Here is a 17863-nt window from a genome sequence, read left to right on the forward strand (position 1 = left end):
ACGTACCGTGCGGTACCGAAACCACCACACCGATGACGTAGTGAAACGCAAACGCCAACGAAAAACTGTGACGCTTCACTGTGTGTGTGTGCCGTGCGGTACACCACTGCCGTGCGCTGTATAAACTGTCCCGCAAACGCTTGGCAGCGTTTAGTCTCGTACTGTGTCTGCTTCGAAACGGTTCGCTCCCCTGGTAGCGAGTGCACAAAACTACTACTATACACACTGCCTACTCTGTGACTTGTTCGTGTGTGTGTGTGTGTGTGTGCTTGTGTTTCTGCAAGAAGTGCCTACTTAGTTGTGAGATTTTATAGGAAAAAGAAGAACAAACTTTACGCAGCCAAAATGTCCACCGTGGACGCTCAGGTGCAGAGCCCGATCGAGGGCGCCAATCAATCAGCCACCATACTGCAGCTGGCAATGGCGGCCCTTCGGCTGACGAAAGTCCCGGCGACCGATAGTAACAACAACCACCAGCAGCGACTGCGACCCGTGATTTCGCTCAGCGAGGTGGCTTATCACGATTGCTACGACGATTGCTGGATCGTGCTGTACGATCGGGTGTACGATATTACGAATTTCCTCCGATTGGTAAGCAGCAAAACTCTATGTGCATGTGTTGATGTTACACTTAGATCTTGGATATGCGTACCTTGAACTAGTTCGTTGACACTATACTAGAACGTGTGTTAGATAAGGAGATCGGGGGTGAATGATGTGAAGATTAGACATTGAAATGTATAGGAGAGTGTGGTGTCCATTACTGAAAGTGCGTGACTCAGTTCCGGAATTCAATTTCTCAACGGACATCTCAGCTCAGCGTGTTTGCGCGCTCTAACATAGACTCTGGCTTCCAGCTTCTCAAGTTCAATGCGAATGCGGCGACTTGCACACAACGCTGCACGCGGGGCGTGTTTGCACGAAACGGCAAATATTTACAGCGCGTGTGTTTTATGTGCTCAGATAATCTTCAACGCAAATGGTTCGTTGATATCCCCAAAAAAAAAAGGAGCAACACATCAAAAAAAGGTCAGGCATGACAGAGCTTTCTTACTTGAGCGTCTTCTGATATCTGGGACCGAAAGATGTCCTACGAGACCAACTGGAGAACTTGTCGCGGTAGCTAAGTTGGTTCTTTATGAAGAGTAACAGATGCTCGCCACGTACCAACAGGCACAGGAGTTGATTTACGAACGTTGTAGATAATCTTTTATCGTGTCAGCCACTGTGCTGGAGGTATCGTGATTTTGGTGCAAAGTGTTTTTTTGTTCAGAAAGAGAGAGTGTATAAACCCCCCTGCACCTGAACCATGTCACGTCATAGCAAGTATGCGATGGACTTGATAAAGGGAGTCGGTGCGTGTGGCACGTTATCAGAAGATGATGCCAATCAGCACCGCAGGGGAGGTAGCAGCTACCTAACATAGTGACATAATCTCTCCCACGTCAACGAACTGATCAATACGCAGCCGGTCCCTTGGCGTTCTATCTTACTGACTTAATCTTTTCTACTCCTTATCTGCAGCACCCCGGTGGACATGATGTGCTGGTGGAGAATGCTGGACGTGATGCTACGATCGCTTTCCTCAACGCGGGCCACTCTACAATGGCGATCAAATCGCTGAAGCTGTACGAAATTGGAGAACTGCCCACGAACGAGTGCATCTACCGATGTGTGGGAAAGCTTACCCTTACGAACCTTCCCGATTAGGTCAATTTCCCCCTGCATTTCCTCCCCTAATTTTTCTCTCTATCTCTTTACCTTCCCTCCCATTTCCATGATCGCAAGCCCGAAACTGAAACGCTCGATCTACTGTTTATTTATTTGCATTATTTCGTCCCTTCTCTATCTCTCTGTCCCATCACTGTTTCTCATTAACAAGCGTGCGCGAGCGCGCGCGCGCGTCTTCTGAAGCATGGTAGTAGAGCTTTAAATTAAAAAAAAACCTCCGATGCGACAGTATTTGAGTAATGTTGAAGGGAAACGGATGTTATCATTAGCTTTAGCACACTACAAAGCAAGCCAAGGTACAGCGGGCAGGAAGATCTTGCTGCCTCCCAAGCCACGGTTGATAGTACACTCTCACTGGAACCTGAAACAAATCCCCAAAATGGTTTGGTGATAGGAGCCTGTTTGAGTAGTTTCTTCCTGCCCGAACGAACGGCATCGTTTATCGCCTGCTCTGCGACGTACCACTCCGCACAAGCTCGGGTTCCGGGTCGGCCGTAAGATTGAGTAGGTCAGGCGAAACAATTGAATACCGTTGGCGGTTGTGTTCTTATTATAGCCTGCCCCAGCCAAGAATTAATTAGTGACGTTTCGAGCATTGATTAACGAGGGTAGCCCAATTACGGAGGCACACGGCAGAATAAATCAATAATTGCGCCACATTCCATCAAATTGCGCAACGTTGCCAATGACATTAATTTTAATCTACCAAACCAACGTCGGACGTCTGTTGATAATGAATAAAAGAGGATACTGTTAATATGTTTAGTAAGATTATTTCATTTCCTTTTATTTCTCGCCTTCTTTTTTGTAGTGTTTTTTTGTTGTTGTTGTCACGTCACTCGTTCGACAGTCTTTTTGCTAGTAAAAAAAAAGCAACTGTACCATCCCTGCTTCCCATCATTACCGTTGGTAACAACCACCCCAATCGCGAATCCGAAATCGGCGAGCTCGTCGGTGCGGTTTCTAAGTTACTCTTATCTCGTAGCACTGCCACGACCGCTAGTGGAACATCCGCACTAGCAGCGTTGCCAGGAGGAATGTGAAAAAGCTGACGCGCACCGTTTGACTGCCGCTCTGCATGGTGCCTTCCACCGTCGGCTGGCGGCTGGGACTGTCCGACGAGCGTTGCTTCTGCGATCGGATGCTGCACGCCTCGCCGCAGTCTTCGTTTTCGCAGATGTCGCACAGGGAGGCCTTCGGTCCGTCGTAGAACTGACGGGCGATACGAGCTGGGTGTTTTTTGTGTGGGTGTGTGTGTGAGGGTAAAAGACATTCCAGATGATTGATTAACGATAATGAAAGTCTGATGGAAGTTTTTGTAGTTAAAAAGACTTACAATTGTCATAGTAATCGTAGATTACAACCGGTGCCGGCTTCTGTTTGGCTACCTTGTGCGTCCGGAAGGCGGAGATCGTTGGACAGAGCTCGCGCTGATCCAAGCTGTCGAAGTACAGCACTACCGTCGTGTCACCGTCCTTAGTTTCCACTTTCTGTTGGGGAGAATCGTAAACAAAACACGTATTTCAAAGCTCCAAATTTAATCAGCGATCACTCGGCAACAGATTCTTACCTTAATGAATGGCATATTTTCCAACGACGGCAGCGTGTCCGAGTCTGCGGTAAACCCGCTCGGGAAGCCCACCTCCATCACAGCCATGTTCGACACGTTCTGTCCGGCCGACGGTACAAAGCTCGCACACACCGACAGATGCAGATAGTCCGGATTGGTGTTCGCGTTCACCTGCGGATCGAGCACAAACCGTGGCCACTCGCCGGTCACGTTCATGTTGTACTTGTAGGACAGCTGCACCACGGCAAAGCCACTGCCCGTGGCCTGTATCTCGATGTTGCGGGCTGCCGACGGTAGCTCAAACTTCTGCAGGATCATACCATTCTCCGCGTTTACCGTCATGCGCTTTTCCTGATTTTCGTTGATCTTGGCCGTCAGCGTGACGTCATTGTTGGGCGATGTGATCTTGGCGGCCAGCTTGGCGAGTGCCTGCAGCCCCACGACCGTGTCCTGCGTCGACTGGAAGCCACCCTTGTCGTTACGCTGCCCGATCAGCCACTTCATGATCGGCAGGGCGTCCGTGTCGAGGCCAGCCTCCAGGAAGGCCAACATACCGTACGCACTCATCTCGACGTTCACCGAGTTGGGTCGGCTGTACCACGGGTTCTTCTGTTCCGTCTCGGGGATCGGTTTGTGCCACCACTTCGAATCACTGTCGGTCGTTGCCTTCGTGTCCAGCTTGCTCAGGGTCAGCCCCTTCGACGAGTGGTCGGCAAGCTGGAGTGCGTACGCTGCCAGTGCCAGCGCGTACGTATCGTCCAGCGATTCCGTGTTGCGGTACACGTAGTCGATCGCCTTGTTGATCGTGTTCTTGTACTTATCCACCAGGTTAATGTTCTCCAGGAAAGCGATCAGTGTGTACGCGGTAAGGGCGACACCCGAGCCGGATCCGCCCTGCATGTCCTTGTGCGAAACGACACCCACCTCCGGGAAGCTACCGTTCGGTGCCTGATGATCGCTCAACCATTCCAGCGATTTGTCGATCACGCCCTCATCGATCGTGATGTGATTGGCCGCCTGCTTGAACGATCGCGCAACGAACGCCGTCAGCCAGGTGCTGCCGCTCTTATCGTTCTCCCCGAACGCACTGAACGAACCGTCACGGTGCTTGTAGCTCAGCTCCCGCTGATAGCCCGCCTCCATGAACTTCTTCGCCTTGGCCTCGATGTTGGCCGTCAGCTTGTTGGTGGCCTTCAGGTAGTCCAGCACGACAATGTTCGGCACAAAGTTGAGCATGTTCTGCTCGCCGCAACCGTACGGCATGCGGATCAGCGAGTCCAGGTTCTGTATGGTCGAGCCCATCACATCGCCAATCACGGCCACCTCAATGCGGGTCGAGTCTGGGACAGCGTTCTTCGGGATTTCCACCTCGAACGTCTTGGTCACTTCTGGTGCTGCGCGCAGATCAATAAAGGCGGCCTTGTTGATGAACTGGGACAGACCTTCCGGTTCGACCAGCAGCTGACGCTCAACCGCATCACCGGCGATCTTCGTTTTGGCCGTCACCTTGATCGTGATGTGGCCAAGCTTCTTCGGTTTCACCATGAACGAGACCGACTTGCCGGTGTTTGAGGCAATGTCCAGTCGCTTCTGACGGAACAGTTCAACTTCTACGAAAATAAAGAAGCGCAACAACGTAAGACACATGAGAGATGAGGATTCAATGGGGATTTGAACTTACTGTTCGACTCAACAACTTCATTCTCCACGTCAGCAAACTCAAACTCCTGCTCATCGTTGTGCAGCACCACCTCGGCCGTCTGATCATCCTCCATGTAGTTAAACACAACGATCGGAATGGCGACCACCTCGCCCCGCTTGACCGAGTACGGCAGGTTCGTTGAGACGAAGAATGGCAGGAACACGTTCAGCTTGCGAGGCTGCTGCGTAAGGCCCAGCCCGTAGATTGGATTCACCGAAAAGCCAGTAATGATCCAGGACGTGATCGTATCGGGGACCTTCTTCTGCAGCGTCTTCTCTCCACTGAAGCTGTTTTTTCGGGGGGGAAAGTAGCGACATTTAGCATTGGTAGAAGGGAAATATATGGCTAGAGTTAGGGTTTTAAAGCACAAAACGGGTTATCCGGGAAAGCACAATACAAGCACAGCCCATTCCACCGCATTACCAAGCACACTCTCAATGGCCCCAATCGTGAGGTTAGTATAACATGAAGACACCCAATGGTATTGTGAGAAGGATGAATATCTCCCCACCGAGTTAGGCCTCACCGCATTTATGTAATGAATTTCGTACGCATTTCCAAGAAGCATGATGAACGTGTGTGTGTTTGTTTGATTAAATCCAGCCAGAAAAACCTGTGAGAAATTTCAACAAAACTTCAAAACGTTGGTGAAACATTAAAGTTTGTGCTTTTTGGGGTGACGACGATCCTGACGACTCGCTGTGGTGAGTTAAGGGTGTCAGCAGAAGTTCTTGACGACCTGATCGTACCCAAAGCTCCACACAAACATCTTCGTTGCGAGCAAACCGAAAGAAGGCGTCCACACACACGGCCGGCGTCCAGTTAGCTCGTAACCATGGTAATAGTAGCATTGTTAATGAGTAGTACAACTGTTCGCAAGCACAGCTCACTAGCACAACTGCAGCTGTTTAGCGGTGGGAGGTTGTTGTGTTTTTTTTAGATTTGTTACAAAACAAAAACATTGTTGTGGTTGGGAGCGGCTGCCACCGTGAATCAGAATATTTACCCGGAGTAGGTATCGTCAAAAAGCCAGGTGTTTTGAATTTCCTGCGACAGGAAGAGGCGCGGAATGTCGCGGTGCGGTCGCGGAATGCGACTGAACGCGAACGGACCGGCCAACGGGGGCCGCGTGTTCGTTACCAGCACGTGGTGTTGCTTCTGCGCACGTGGCTTTTCGATCGTCGTGTACAGCACGGTACCGTTCGGTGCGCGGTGAAACTTATAGATCGGTACCTCGGGCAACGTATTGTTGGCTGGAAGTATGTGTGGAATCCAATGGGAATGGGAAAGATGGTGAAATGGGGTGAGGATTGATGGAAATGGTCAACTTCAATAACGTTTGGGGCGGAGTGAAAAGCGCTGGGCAGGTCCCCAATTGGCAACACATCGCAGGCAGTTCTTTGCTCAGAAGGAGAGAGAAAGTGAGAGGGATAGAGTAGATCGTCGAAAGAGGAATACGTTGTGCCGGATGTTGTGAATGCATGTATGAGAAATACTCGGTGCTCCATCATTACATCCTTCTTAGTGTTTTGCAATATTCCGTACACCTATAAGATGACATCCAATATCGTACCAGCTGCAGTACAGACTAAAAAACAAACAACCCAACACAGACGAAACACACAGCATTACTCTACAAAACCGGGGCCTCAACTACTCGCCAAGCTACAAGGACTACTACTTCCTCCCCAAATCGAAAGTGTCGGCTACAGAAAGAAGAAAAGATAAGCAAAAAGGACTTCTCGAACCTTTCAGCAGCTACGGTCTGCCAGAGCCATGTCTCGGGGAACTCTTTGCGCACCGGAACAGCCGGAGCAGGAGCAGGGCTGACCGAATCATAGCTCAACTTCACTACTGGGGCAGTGCCTTTCGCAAACGCACTAAGCGCTACGGGTCTAGCCGCATAAAAACGGTTCGAAATGTTGTCCGCAAGAAAATCTTTAACAAAAACCGATACGAAAGAAGTTTGATTATTAATAATGCTTTGCGACGAATGAGCGAACAACCTGGAATAGAATCATGGAACCGGATTTTTGTTTTGTTTCGATTGTTTCCGCCCCATCAAGATCACACTGCAAACAGCCCACCCACCCCCTCAAAACTTGTCCAAACGAAAGCGAACACGCGCCAATAGCTCTACAGTACATACCCATAGTCTTCACCTTCCCAGAGCCAACGGTCGGGGAATGTTTTTCTTACAGATGTGCGCACGCAGATAGGCAGAATAGCGGGAATGTGTGACCCACCAAATCGTTGGGCCTGTCGGAAGGCGGGTGCCACTCCCACTGCATTTGGCTTATTGTTCATGGTGTTATACAAGAAAGGATTCTCTTCGATGGGAGCTAACGGCACTGGTTTTGAAGACAAACACACACACACACATATAGACACATTAAATTGACGACACAAGTGGAATGTTTTAATGGACGAGTATACGATATGATTTCGTTCGATTACGGAGTACGAGTACATGCACATCCATGGTAGAAAACGAGGACCCCGTACGAACCGTACTAAATCGTGGGACAACAGCTAACAAACTCTACAACAAAGGATCTACAGTGAAAGCTTGGAAACGAACCTGACACTAGACAGCCAGAGCCACGTTTCGACAAAGTCTCTCCGAATGGCTACCGGAGCTTCAGCTGGCATTGCGACCTGAGGAATCGCATCAGACGCGCGATCAAACGAGATCATTTCTGGCCTGGGTACATCGATTCCTGCACTCACTGCCGACTCCAGGAAGAACATGTCTTCAAGATAATAATGCTTTTCTGCAAATAGTTAGATACAATAACATAAAATCCTACATGGTGGCCCAATCCAAAGAAATACAACTGGAAGTGCAAGGTGTTGATAGCGTGGGGCAATAATAGGACACATAAAAACTAATGAAGTGAAGGTAGATATACTGGAGTGCAGAGAAAGGAAACGCGCATAGCCCACCTTGAGATCGTTTGCCACAGCCAGGTTTCGGGGAACTCTTTACGAACTGGAGCAGGTGCTAAAACGCGAGGCCTACTAAAAGGTCTTTTTACAACGGCAGATGTTACAGTATATCCCATAGCTGCCATCGGCATCAGCACGATTGGAGGGACTGGATGAGAATCATTAACGAATGATGTGTTTGTAACTACTGGCTGTGGTAACAGGTTTAGTACAAATAATGATCCGAAACATAACCACAAACATTTCCCTGATTTACGAACACAAAGTATTAGCTGTCTCACATTATCATGCAATGCTTGATCCTTTACAGCACGAGTAGAGTGTCAAGCAATCGACGAACAAAAGGTAAACCGATATGCATGAAAGGTAACGCACCTTGCTGGAGCGATCGTTTGCCATAGCCACGTTTCGGGGAATTCTTTACGAACTGGAGCAGGTGCGGAAGCACGGGCCGGTGCGAGCCCGCTAAAAGGCCTTGCTACTGGACCGGATCGTACACCACTGGTCCCAAAAGCTGCCATGGGCATCATCAGCGAGAAATATCTGAAACGCTCTGCGCAAAGAGTGACGACCATGGTGATCGAGAAACGGAGTTGTGATTAATCGTAGCAACAAAGCAACATCCACATAGCGTGGAAACGATTGCGTTGTAAAAAAAGCTCCCTTTTTTAGGGCATATGCTAATATATACTACAAGTCCAAAGAATTTGAGGACAAAAAGGCTCCACACTTGTTTTGAGAGACTGGATCAGAGTCACAGTAGCGAATGATTTGTATATAACTTAGTTTAGTACAACAAATGATGCACAAAACAAACAGGAACAGCTCTCCTGATTTACGAACACAAAATGTTAGCTGACCCACGTAGTCATGCACGGCCTTGCCTTGAACGAGTGGAATGTTAAGCAATTGGTGAGGAAAGGGAAATCGGCAGGCAAAGAAAGGAACAGCGCATAGCCCACCTTGCCGGAGCGATCGTTTGCCACAGCCACGTTTCGGGGAACTCTTTGCGAACCGGTGCCGATTGTACAGGGGCAAAGGCGCCTGCACCAAATTTTGCTACTGGAGCAACTCGTGTCACAACGCTTGCACTAGCTGCCAGTGGCATCATCATACCAGGAAGGCCCGTCCGATGGAAGTACAATACGAAAGGACCTGTGCGAAGAGGACACGATGATCAAGAAATAGAGCTAAGAATAAGTTGATTGAGCGAACAACTGGTTTCCATTTCTAGAAGGTACGGAGAGAGTCAGGACTACCGAATTTGAAATCTACAAAGCCTGGAAGTAGAATAGTGTCGAGTGCAGAGAAGAATAATCGCGTGCAGATGATAAGAACCAGTGCCCGGAGAGGATCATTCTCCCGTCTTACGATCAAAGAGTTGCATTTATCTTACAAAACCATGCGCTGAACTAACCATACCCCTCCCTACATCACGAGTGAAGTGTCAAGCAAACAGTAAAGGAAAACAAAACTTTAATGAAATGTAACGCATAGCCCACCTTGCCGAAGCGATCGTTTGCCACAGCCACGTTTCGGGGAACTCTTTGCGAGTCACCAGTGCCGGCGATGCTGGAGGGCCCGAATCAACCTCCGATTCCTCAAAATATACATCTGCGACTGGAATGGCAGCCATTTGCACCATCGGTATTCCTTCCATTCCCGCCCTATGGAATGGCATGTAATACTCTGCGCGAAGAGTAGACGGCGATCGAGATGGGGTTAGGATAAAGCTTGGAAACATCACTAGCACATAACATGGAGAAAAGACATGCTGGCATCTCGCACAGTAAAGAATCGTCTGCATCTGAATAAGTTTGGGTGTTAGTAGACATTCCGTTGCCGAAGGGTTGCACTATACATGTTGCCAGCTGCATGATCATATTCCATACGGACAAAGAGTAAATAAGATAGAGAAACACAACTGCACAAACCCGAGAGCTGGAAAGCTACCCCAGATCCAGGTCTCTGGGAAAGATTTCCGGACGACAGGTTTGTTCATTTGGGAAGCAGCGCCTAATCCCGGCTTTAATCTCAGCGCTATATGTGCGGGAAGCAGACCTGTGCGAGGCTTCGACTTCCCTCTTACTCTCGTTGTGTGGACTCTGTAATACACAACAACTTTTCATTTCCGATGGGAATTAGTATTTCCAGATACTGATGTATGAGCTAGCTACAATTCGAGCTTAGCATGGCCTAACTGCAGAAGTAAGAAGTATGCCAACGTCTTCTCAGAAATGTACGCTGAGAGTGGACAACTTTTACAGAACACATATCTCCATTGGAATGTATTTGATTATTAGTAGATATTTTGTTGACGAAACACTTTCCCAGTATGATACTATGGTGTGACGGTACGATCGTTCGGAATGATAAAAAAGTTGGAGAGAAAAAATTACAAACTTTAAAGCTGCAATGCTACTCCAAAGCCAACATTCTGGGAAGGATTTTCTGGGAAGGACAGTTGGTTCATACTTTTGCAACGAAGCGTGCGCAAGAACGCCCTCATGGTGCAGCTTTGTACGGGGCACTGGACCTCTACGAAAATACTGTATATTGTGCACATTTGTTGACATTAGACGCCTACGATGAAACTGAGTTTTAATCAGCTTTATTGTTCCTGTGGATGGAATCGAGCTTTCAGTGATCGTTGGTTCACCTCATAATACAACATACCCTCATAACGTTCGGCAATGATTATTCTGTTGGAAATCTTATTTATGCGGAGGCCATGAACCACCAACACTCGAACCCAAGAAGAGTATGTTGCCTAGACGTGCATTTTACATCATTATCAAGGGATCAGCCTTTTGTAAAACGTACTTAGGTCGCTAAAATGCGGAAGCTTTTTCACGAAAATTAAATTACAAATCTACGTTAACATACTATACTGTACAAATTGATGGTAAGTGTGGTTGCTATCAAGAAACTATGTCCACCCTATTCATATACCTTTTGGTCCACTTGCGCTACCCACAAATAATTACACAATATTAAACACATTAATAGCACAATCGTTTTACTAAATCTTCCACCATACAAGAAAGAAATAGAGGATAGAGAAGGTACTAGCAATGGAAGGAAAACAAATCGAAATCAAAATAATAACAAAACAAACAAAAAAACACCACCAACAAAACAGAAAGTACGCACCCTTCCTCGGCCGCGCTATACCAAATCCACGATTCCGGAAAATCTTTCCTTACGGTGGGACCATCAGCACTCGGTATGCCCGCGCTGGCGCCCAGGGAAGGAGAGGCAAACGCAATGGCTTCCGGAAACGCGAGCTCTGGGAAGATCAATGCTTAGTTGAATGATAAAATAATAAAACGTACGACAACATTACTTGAAAAAATTAAACCAACGCACAAACAACGCGACAAGTCCCGAACCTTGAACTACAACTTTGGGTTTTAGCGCCTGCAAAATGTGTGTGTGTGTGTTTTTGTTTTCCTTTTAACCTGCAAAATGGAATACAATGGTACCGTTGTGTATGAAGATGAAGGGGAAAGATGGGTCAGTCTCTAAGCCTGTGTAAATCCACCATTTCCGATTCGCTCAACCTGTTGAATTTCTGTATCCAAAAGGCTTGGTTTGAAAACCATTCCATTCTCCTAAAGTGGTTATGTTAGTTGCTTTCTTTGCACAGTACAGTAAGTCGCAAAAGTACGAGTACGAGGACAAACCTGGCGATCGTGTGCCATATCCATGATTCGGGAAAGCTTTTCCGAACCACTGGCCCCTCACTGATTGGGGCAGAGCTTAACGTGCTCGGTGCGTACTCCAGTGCACTACCAATTCTGTCCTCCTCGGCCACGCGTATATCGAGCAAATCGTCTGTGTCGTCACAGCAGCGCAAAACGGCCGACCCTGTGATAAGCAAGCCGAGAATTAAGCCGTCAAGTGCGCGCGATCATGTCTCTTTCGAACACTTTCCAACCAAATGGTACCGCGGGAGGAGGAAACAATGGGTCTTACTAGCGTATGAAATTGATGGAACATATATCGATTACCCATAGTTACGATACTGCCTACCAAGCATGAACCAGAAGACGTAGAAGAAGGAGGAAGGTTATATTGAACGCAAATTCTACGCATGAAAGACGGATTGACACACTGAAGGTAAAGCGACGGCAGCAGTAACAGCAGCAGCAGCAGTACAAACCCTTCATCACTTTCCCATATCCATGACTCTGGGAAGGTTCGCCTAACAACGATTGGATCACTCGCCACAGGCGAGCTAGCTGATAGTGCCGTAGCGCCGACAAAAGGTCTTGCAGAAGTGATTATGACTCCTGGCGGGGCAGCCAGTGCAGGCAAGCTTAAGAACACTGGATAAATTTCTGTGAAGGGGAAGCAGTCGTTTGTGGTCATTCGTAGTAAGAGAATCCTATCAACTTGATGGCTCAGTGCCTTGTTGATTGCTCTCAATCAACTCTATACTATGATCGTTCATCAAACAAATTGTTTAACACCTGTAGCCTCTCTGAGATTTCACCTGTTCGGAAGATGGAATAACGATTTTAAGCATATTTGTTCATACTTACGGGGAGGGTCATTCGCGTTCGACATCACAAATGCACCGACGGTCTGTAAAGAATACAACTTAATCCATCGATCTCTCGAACACCTTGCTCCACTACTCACACTAAAATCCCGATGTTCAGCATGCGGATTCCATGCGAAACGCTTCTTCCTGCGATAGAACCCGTACGAGCGCTCCTCGTACTTCTCCAGCTCGCTAAACACCTGCTGCTTGGTAATATCGTTACCGCTCTTGAGCAGCAGCACGCTCTGATCGACACCGAGCAGTCCGACGTACGAGTCCGGATTGGTGCTGATGCTGATCTCCACATCCTGGCCCGGTTTCGACTGCTCCTTCGAGAGGCTTACTTTCATCTAGAAATCAAAAGGTAAACCTACCATTACAACGCATCGCCTTGACCTTGAACTACGAAGGGGGCTCTCGCGATCACTTACAAAGTTTTGCAGCTCACTGTCAAAGGTGATCACCTTGCTGTCGCTGACCATATCCCCGTTCGGGGCAATATAGTACACAACCAGCTTGGCCCTCGGTACCATCGCAAAGGTGGCGGGGAATTTGAACGACTGCGTTTTGCTTTCCGGCACAGCGATCGTATTACTCAGCAGCACATCTCCCCGCCCGAGCAGCTGGTAGGTGAAGTACTTCATCGGGCTGGTCGAGGTCACCTCCACCAGCACATCCTTACCGACCAGCGGCATCTCCGTCAGCACCTGAGCGCGAATGTACGAGTCCACGTCCGATTCGGCCTTCGAAATGCCGTGCAGATAAAACTCCTGGCCCAGATACACACCGACCACGTTGATGTACGAGCTGTTCACCTCGGTGTTGATCTCCAGCTTTGCCATACCGTTCTGATCGAGCGTGTAGTTCTGCACCGATGTGGTGCTTTCGAACGAAGACTGCTTTACTTCGACCGGATTCGTTTGGTCCTGCACTGGCGCACCATCCTGGGAGGACACCTTCAGCCAGGCCGTGTACGGCAGCCCAGGCTTGAAGTTATCGTCCGACTTTACCAGCTCCATCTTGTAGCGACGATCGTAGATCATCACCTTGGCCGAGGCGTTCTGTTTCCGTCCAGTTAGCTCTTCCTCCACCACCGCCTCAATGACGATGTTACGCGTGTAATCACCCTCCAGATGGATATCCTCGCGCAGATCGAACTCAACCGAACCCTTGCCATCGATCGGGATCACCTTGCGCGTGATCACATCCTTAGCGAACGGCTGCACGTAATGGAACTGGAACTCGGGGCTGACCGACACGGTTGCCTCACCCTTCACCGGCTTGCCGTACGTGTACTTCGAGCGAATGATCGCCTTCACCTTACCATCCTTGAACGTGGTGATGCCGGGCGACTCAACCGTAACCTCAAACTTCGGCAACACGTACTCATCCACCTCAAACACTTTGTTGTGTTTCTGGTAAAGCAAAAGAAATACAATTTAGGTCACAACACTGCCTGACTTTCAGAAATTGGGGCGCAATACGTACCGATCCCAGCACTTCCACGTTGATGGTCCACGCGCCCAGCACCGGGGCGGTCGAGAGGGTCAGCTCCGACTCGAACACACCCTTCACCAGCTTGCCCTCCTTCCACTGCTTGATGCGGTTCGCCTTAGCGTCGTTAATGTGCACGCTAATGTTGTCCGCCTTCTGGAGGGGTTTGGTGTTCGGGTCGAGTACCAGCACACGGAACCGCACCGTATCGCCCGGCTTGTAGATGGATTTGTCCGTTTGCACAAATACCGAGAAGCTCTTCTGCTGATACTCCAAATCGGTTTCGTTCTTAAAGGTTAGGCCCGATAACCCTTCGGCGACCAGCTTGTACGACGACTCGGGAATATCACCGATCTAAGCCGAGTCACAATAAAGGGAAATGAAAAACAATTCAGCAGCTGCAACGAGCAACCTGCACCCTGGCCGGGTGGATGGAAAAACGGGGGGGGGGGGCATATACTTACAGCGAACGGTACGAGCCGCGTTTCACCGGTGTTCAGCGTAATCTCCTGCTTGACGATCACGCTGCTCGCATCCGTAATGGCAAGGCTGAAGCGGATCGGTTCGCTCACATCCTGGTTCGTTACCGCTACATGGTACTCGGAGTTGGGCCGGAGTAGTTTCGCACCCACGATCGAGTAGTGGCTGGTGAGATGGGAAAGGAACAAAAAAAACAATTCGATTAGCTCGAGCGGCACTCGTTATATAAGGTGCGATTAAACAAATGTGTCAGGCAATCTACCAATCACGTGTAAATCGTAAATTATACCCATTAGGCAGGATACGGAGTCTAGTATCCGGTCGAATGTAGTAGAAAGTATCACACCCATTCTAGATGTAACAGTGGTGATAACAACAGCAAAAATCCCATCAAACCGTTTGTGATACCTTTTCAGTTAGCGTACCCAGGGTGGAGCACGTTTTCCCACACGCTTCACTGGGCGAGCTAATCTGGCGCAATAAAACCGACCTCATCTTCTAATGCATTAATGTGTTTGTTGTTGCACTTCCTGGTGCTAAAATTCTAAACACGTAAAGCAAATCAGCGCCGATGCACGAAGAACGCATCATTTCCCAACAAACTCTCTAGTTAACGTTCGATTGTTAAAAAAAGTGACATCATCTGCAGCTCATTGTTCGGTTCCCCTACCTGAGCGTACATTAAACGCATCCAGTAGGGTCATTAGAAGAGAAGTAACAGCTCCATAAAAGGAGCCAAAACATGCCAACTGCAATTGTCGATGCATCACACCCTAGAATCAGTGTGCTCGTGTACCCGGGTACGCTGTATTATATGATTCGTGTATATTTGAAGGCCTCCAAAAAACCTCCAAAGCTGCTGATCAGCAGCCTAATGGCTGTGTTTTGTAGCGAACGAGCATCATCGAGTGGAAATTTTATTTATTCCTTCTCCTCTTTTTTGTGCTGTGCTGCTCCCCCGTTTGCTAATCAGCTTCCATTATCGGGGCCTCTGCTTTGGTGGAGGTAACGCGGATCGTACCTCACGATGGTTCAACGCTTCTTTGCAGCTGTTTGGAGTACGGTGGTCAGTCGGATCGTAGGCTTTCATGCATATACGCTGTACGCCAATGCTCGGGACGCTTCACGCTTATGTAATCTCAGCTATAGGAGGGCGTTACGGAAAGAATGACCTTCACCAAAACGGGTGAGGTTATTTCCGAGTGAGCTCGCTTGCGAAGATTCGCTCGCAACGGCGATCGCAGCTGCGGATGAGTCAAGGTCACGCAGCGTGTCCGATTGGAGCCTGGGATGGTGGTTCGTGCGGTGCGGTCTTCTTTTGCCGTTTCATTCTTCTGCAATGCTTTATGTTTTGGGATTTCCAGAATTTTGAAGATGATGTATTGCGTTACTGGAAACTTTTCTTGTTTGTTGTGGCATCGCTCGTTTTTTTTGGGAACGAACCATTCTGCGCTTTTCGCTATGAGTCGTCAACTGAATAAAAAAGAGACATATTCGTCGATACACACGATCGGAACGCTGACTGGAATAAGTAATGACCTCACGGCGATTCGTGTAGGTTGGTGTTTGCATGCTCCAGTACCGAACACACTGACACGCACACACATACACACACACACACTCACTAGAATGCGTCACCAACGAGGAAGGTAAACAATGAGCCCAACAACCCCAAGATCGTGTCCTACGCATAAACTGCCCGCGATCGCTTCCAGTTGTACACCGACGCACGGTACGTGTGTCTGTATGAGTGTGTGTGTCAGTCACTCTTCAAACTCTAACCTAACAGCAGATCGGTCACTATACGAACGACAACAGCTCCCAGTCGCTTGAATCAGCAAAGGTTGTTTGTGCTTCCTGACCAAAAACGGAAGACACACGTCCTCCAGTGTGTCGCCTCGCGTCGTGTCTCGGCGTTCGTTTGGTGGAGACAAAAAGCGGTTCGACCACTTTCTGCAACGATTTCGTCACCGTCCCCATGGCTTTTTTATGCCGACGACACACGCAACCATCTGCGGAGTGCAGTGTTTCGAACGAATCTTCTCGACTGAAACGTTGACCGATCTTCATTCGCGTCTTAAATTCTAAATCTTCTTCTGACGGAAATGCTAAACTAATAAATTACCAATTTGCATACTAACCCCTCACACTGCACCGCTGGTACAAGCACTACACCCAGCACCAGACACACTGCCAGCAGCGACGAAGACGATGTCGACAGGATCCGGATCGCCGGGTCCTTCTTCGATGCGAACATCGTTGAGCGTCGCATAACGCTATGCGACCTTAGCCTTAGCTTCTCGCGACACAAATCAGGCTTTCCTTTGTGCACTGTGCCAACGGTATTGGGCAAACGAAATCAGTTCTACAAATCTACTGTTAACACACAACAATCACAAGCGCTGTTGGGGAATAAAAATACGATTAGTGAGAAACCGTAGCAAATAACGCACGGTAATTCCCCGCACGATTTGCGAAAATTGAACAACAATGAACTAAAAAAAAAACGGTGCACTCTTTAACTGTCCCGCTAATGAGTTCACTACGAGCAGGGCCATCACAATAGGAAGTTGTAGCGCGCTGCGTCGCAGCACACGGTACGGAAACAGGTAGAGCGAGATGGGAACAGATTAGCTGGGAAGGGGTTGGGGTTTGGGGGGGTTGCGCGGCACAAGATCACAAAGTCGCGGGGGTGTGATCAAGTACAAATAGACACACACACACACACAGGCACATAAAAGCCACAAACACACACACCTACAATATAAAAAAAATCACTGATGCACAGCGTCACCCCTGGCACCGATCGGTTCGGTAGTGGAGCACGAACTAAACCTGCAACCTGTTCGGTCGTTAGGCTTTATACGCAAAGCTCCAAACCGCTGCTCTCGCTCCACGGAACCCCGACTTGGCCGAACGCGAGATCGCGATCTTCGGCTGAACGATGTTGTGTGATCACGCACTTTCATCCGTCTCTGCGTGTGTATGTGTGTACGTCCGGGCTTGCATCGGAACCGGTCTCCTGTTGCATCGCGGTAGGTACGGTGATCCTCAGTACCTTAAGGGCAATGGTTAATAGACACCTCTTACACAACAGCGTCTTTGGAGACGCCAATTTCCCTCAATCCTTTCTTAACTTTTAATTACCTATAACGAATCTTTTCTGCTTTACACACTCGATCATCTCCAGTCAACGCTTCCAAGGGTTAATTCATCTCCCAAGAACGCACCAATACACGGGCACGGACAAAAAAACGCCGGCTCGCATCATCAAAACCGGCTCAACCAGCTCCTCGAGAAACTTGTTTTTATTTACCAAAAAAAAACTCAAAACAAAACAACACGACAACCAACAAAATCCGAAGAAAAACTCGCCAGCTCCGCTTCA

General features: G+C 48.6%; 2 protein-coding genes across 12 annotated transcripts; one reads left to right on the forward strand and one right to left on the reverse strand.

Moving 5' to 3' along the window:
- Positions 1-134: 134 nt before the first annotated feature.
- On the forward strand, positions 135-2651 carry LOC121598038 (cytochrome b5-like). The gene is made up of 2 exons (XM_041924531.1): positions 135-591; positions 1525-2651. The coding sequence occupies exons 1-2, from the start codon at positions 346-348 to the stop codon at positions 1708-1710; spliced, it is 432 nt and encodes a 143-aa protein (XP_041780465.1). The 5' UTR covers positions 135-345; the 3' UTR covers positions 1711-2651.
- Positions 2489-17342, reverse strand: LOC121598037 (CD109 antigen-like). 11 transcript variants are annotated; one of them, XM_041924519.1, is made up of 12 exons: positions 17233-17342; positions 16617-16877; positions 14460-14640; positions 13990-14349; positions 12933-13916; positions 12600-12851; positions 12500-12542; positions 6010-6256; positions 4983-5290; positions 3302-4911; positions 3068-3221; positions 2489-2960 (listed from the first exon to the last, which is right to left on the reverse strand). In XM_041924519.1, exons 2-12 carry the CDS (start codon positions 16745-16747, stop codon positions 2731-2733), a joined length of 4500 nt encoding a protein of 1499 aa, XP_041780453.1. In that variant the 5' UTR covers positions 16748-16877; positions 17233-17342; the 3' UTR covers positions 2489-2730. The 11 variants fall into 11 exon arrangements, with proteins under 11 accessions (XP_041780453.1, XP_041780457.1, XP_041780456.1 ...); XM_041924523.1 differs by lacking the exon at positions 6010-6256 and adding an exon at positions 6752-6941; XM_041924522.1 differs by lacking the exon at positions 6010-6256 and adding an exon at positions 7585-7777.
- Positions 17343-17863: the final 521 nt, after the last annotated feature.

This window comes from Anopheles merus, chromosome 3R, assembly GCF_017562075.2.
Source record: "Anopheles merus strain MAF chromosome 3R, AmerM5.1, whole genome shotgun sequence".
NCBI classification, from domain to species: Eukaryota; Metazoa; Arthropoda; class Insecta; order Diptera; family Culicidae; genus Anopheles; species Anopheles merus.

Excerpts from the sequence above, each read along its gene's own strand:
- LOC121598038 (XM_041924531.1), top strand. The coding sequence starts at position 346 with ATGTCCACCGTGGACGCTCAGGTGCAGAGCCCGATCGAGGGCGCCAAT. Across the intron at positions 592-1,524 it reads TTACGAATTTCCTCCGATTG|CACCCCGGTGGACATGATGT; the intron begins GTAAGCAGCAAA and ends CCTTATCTGCAG.
- LOC121598037 (XM_041924519.1), bottom strand. The coding sequence starts at position 16,747 with ATGCGACGCTCAACGATGTTCGCATCGAAGAAGGACCCGGCGATCCGG. Across the intron at positions 13,917-13,989 it reads ACGTGGAAGTGCTGGGATCG|AAACACAACAAAGTGTTTGA; the intron begins GTACGTATTGCG and ends TTGCTTTACCAG. Across the intron at positions 5,291-6,009 it reads TTTGACGATACCTACTCCGG|CTTCAGTGGAGAGAAGACGC; the intron begins GTAAATATTCTG and ends CCGAAAAAACAG.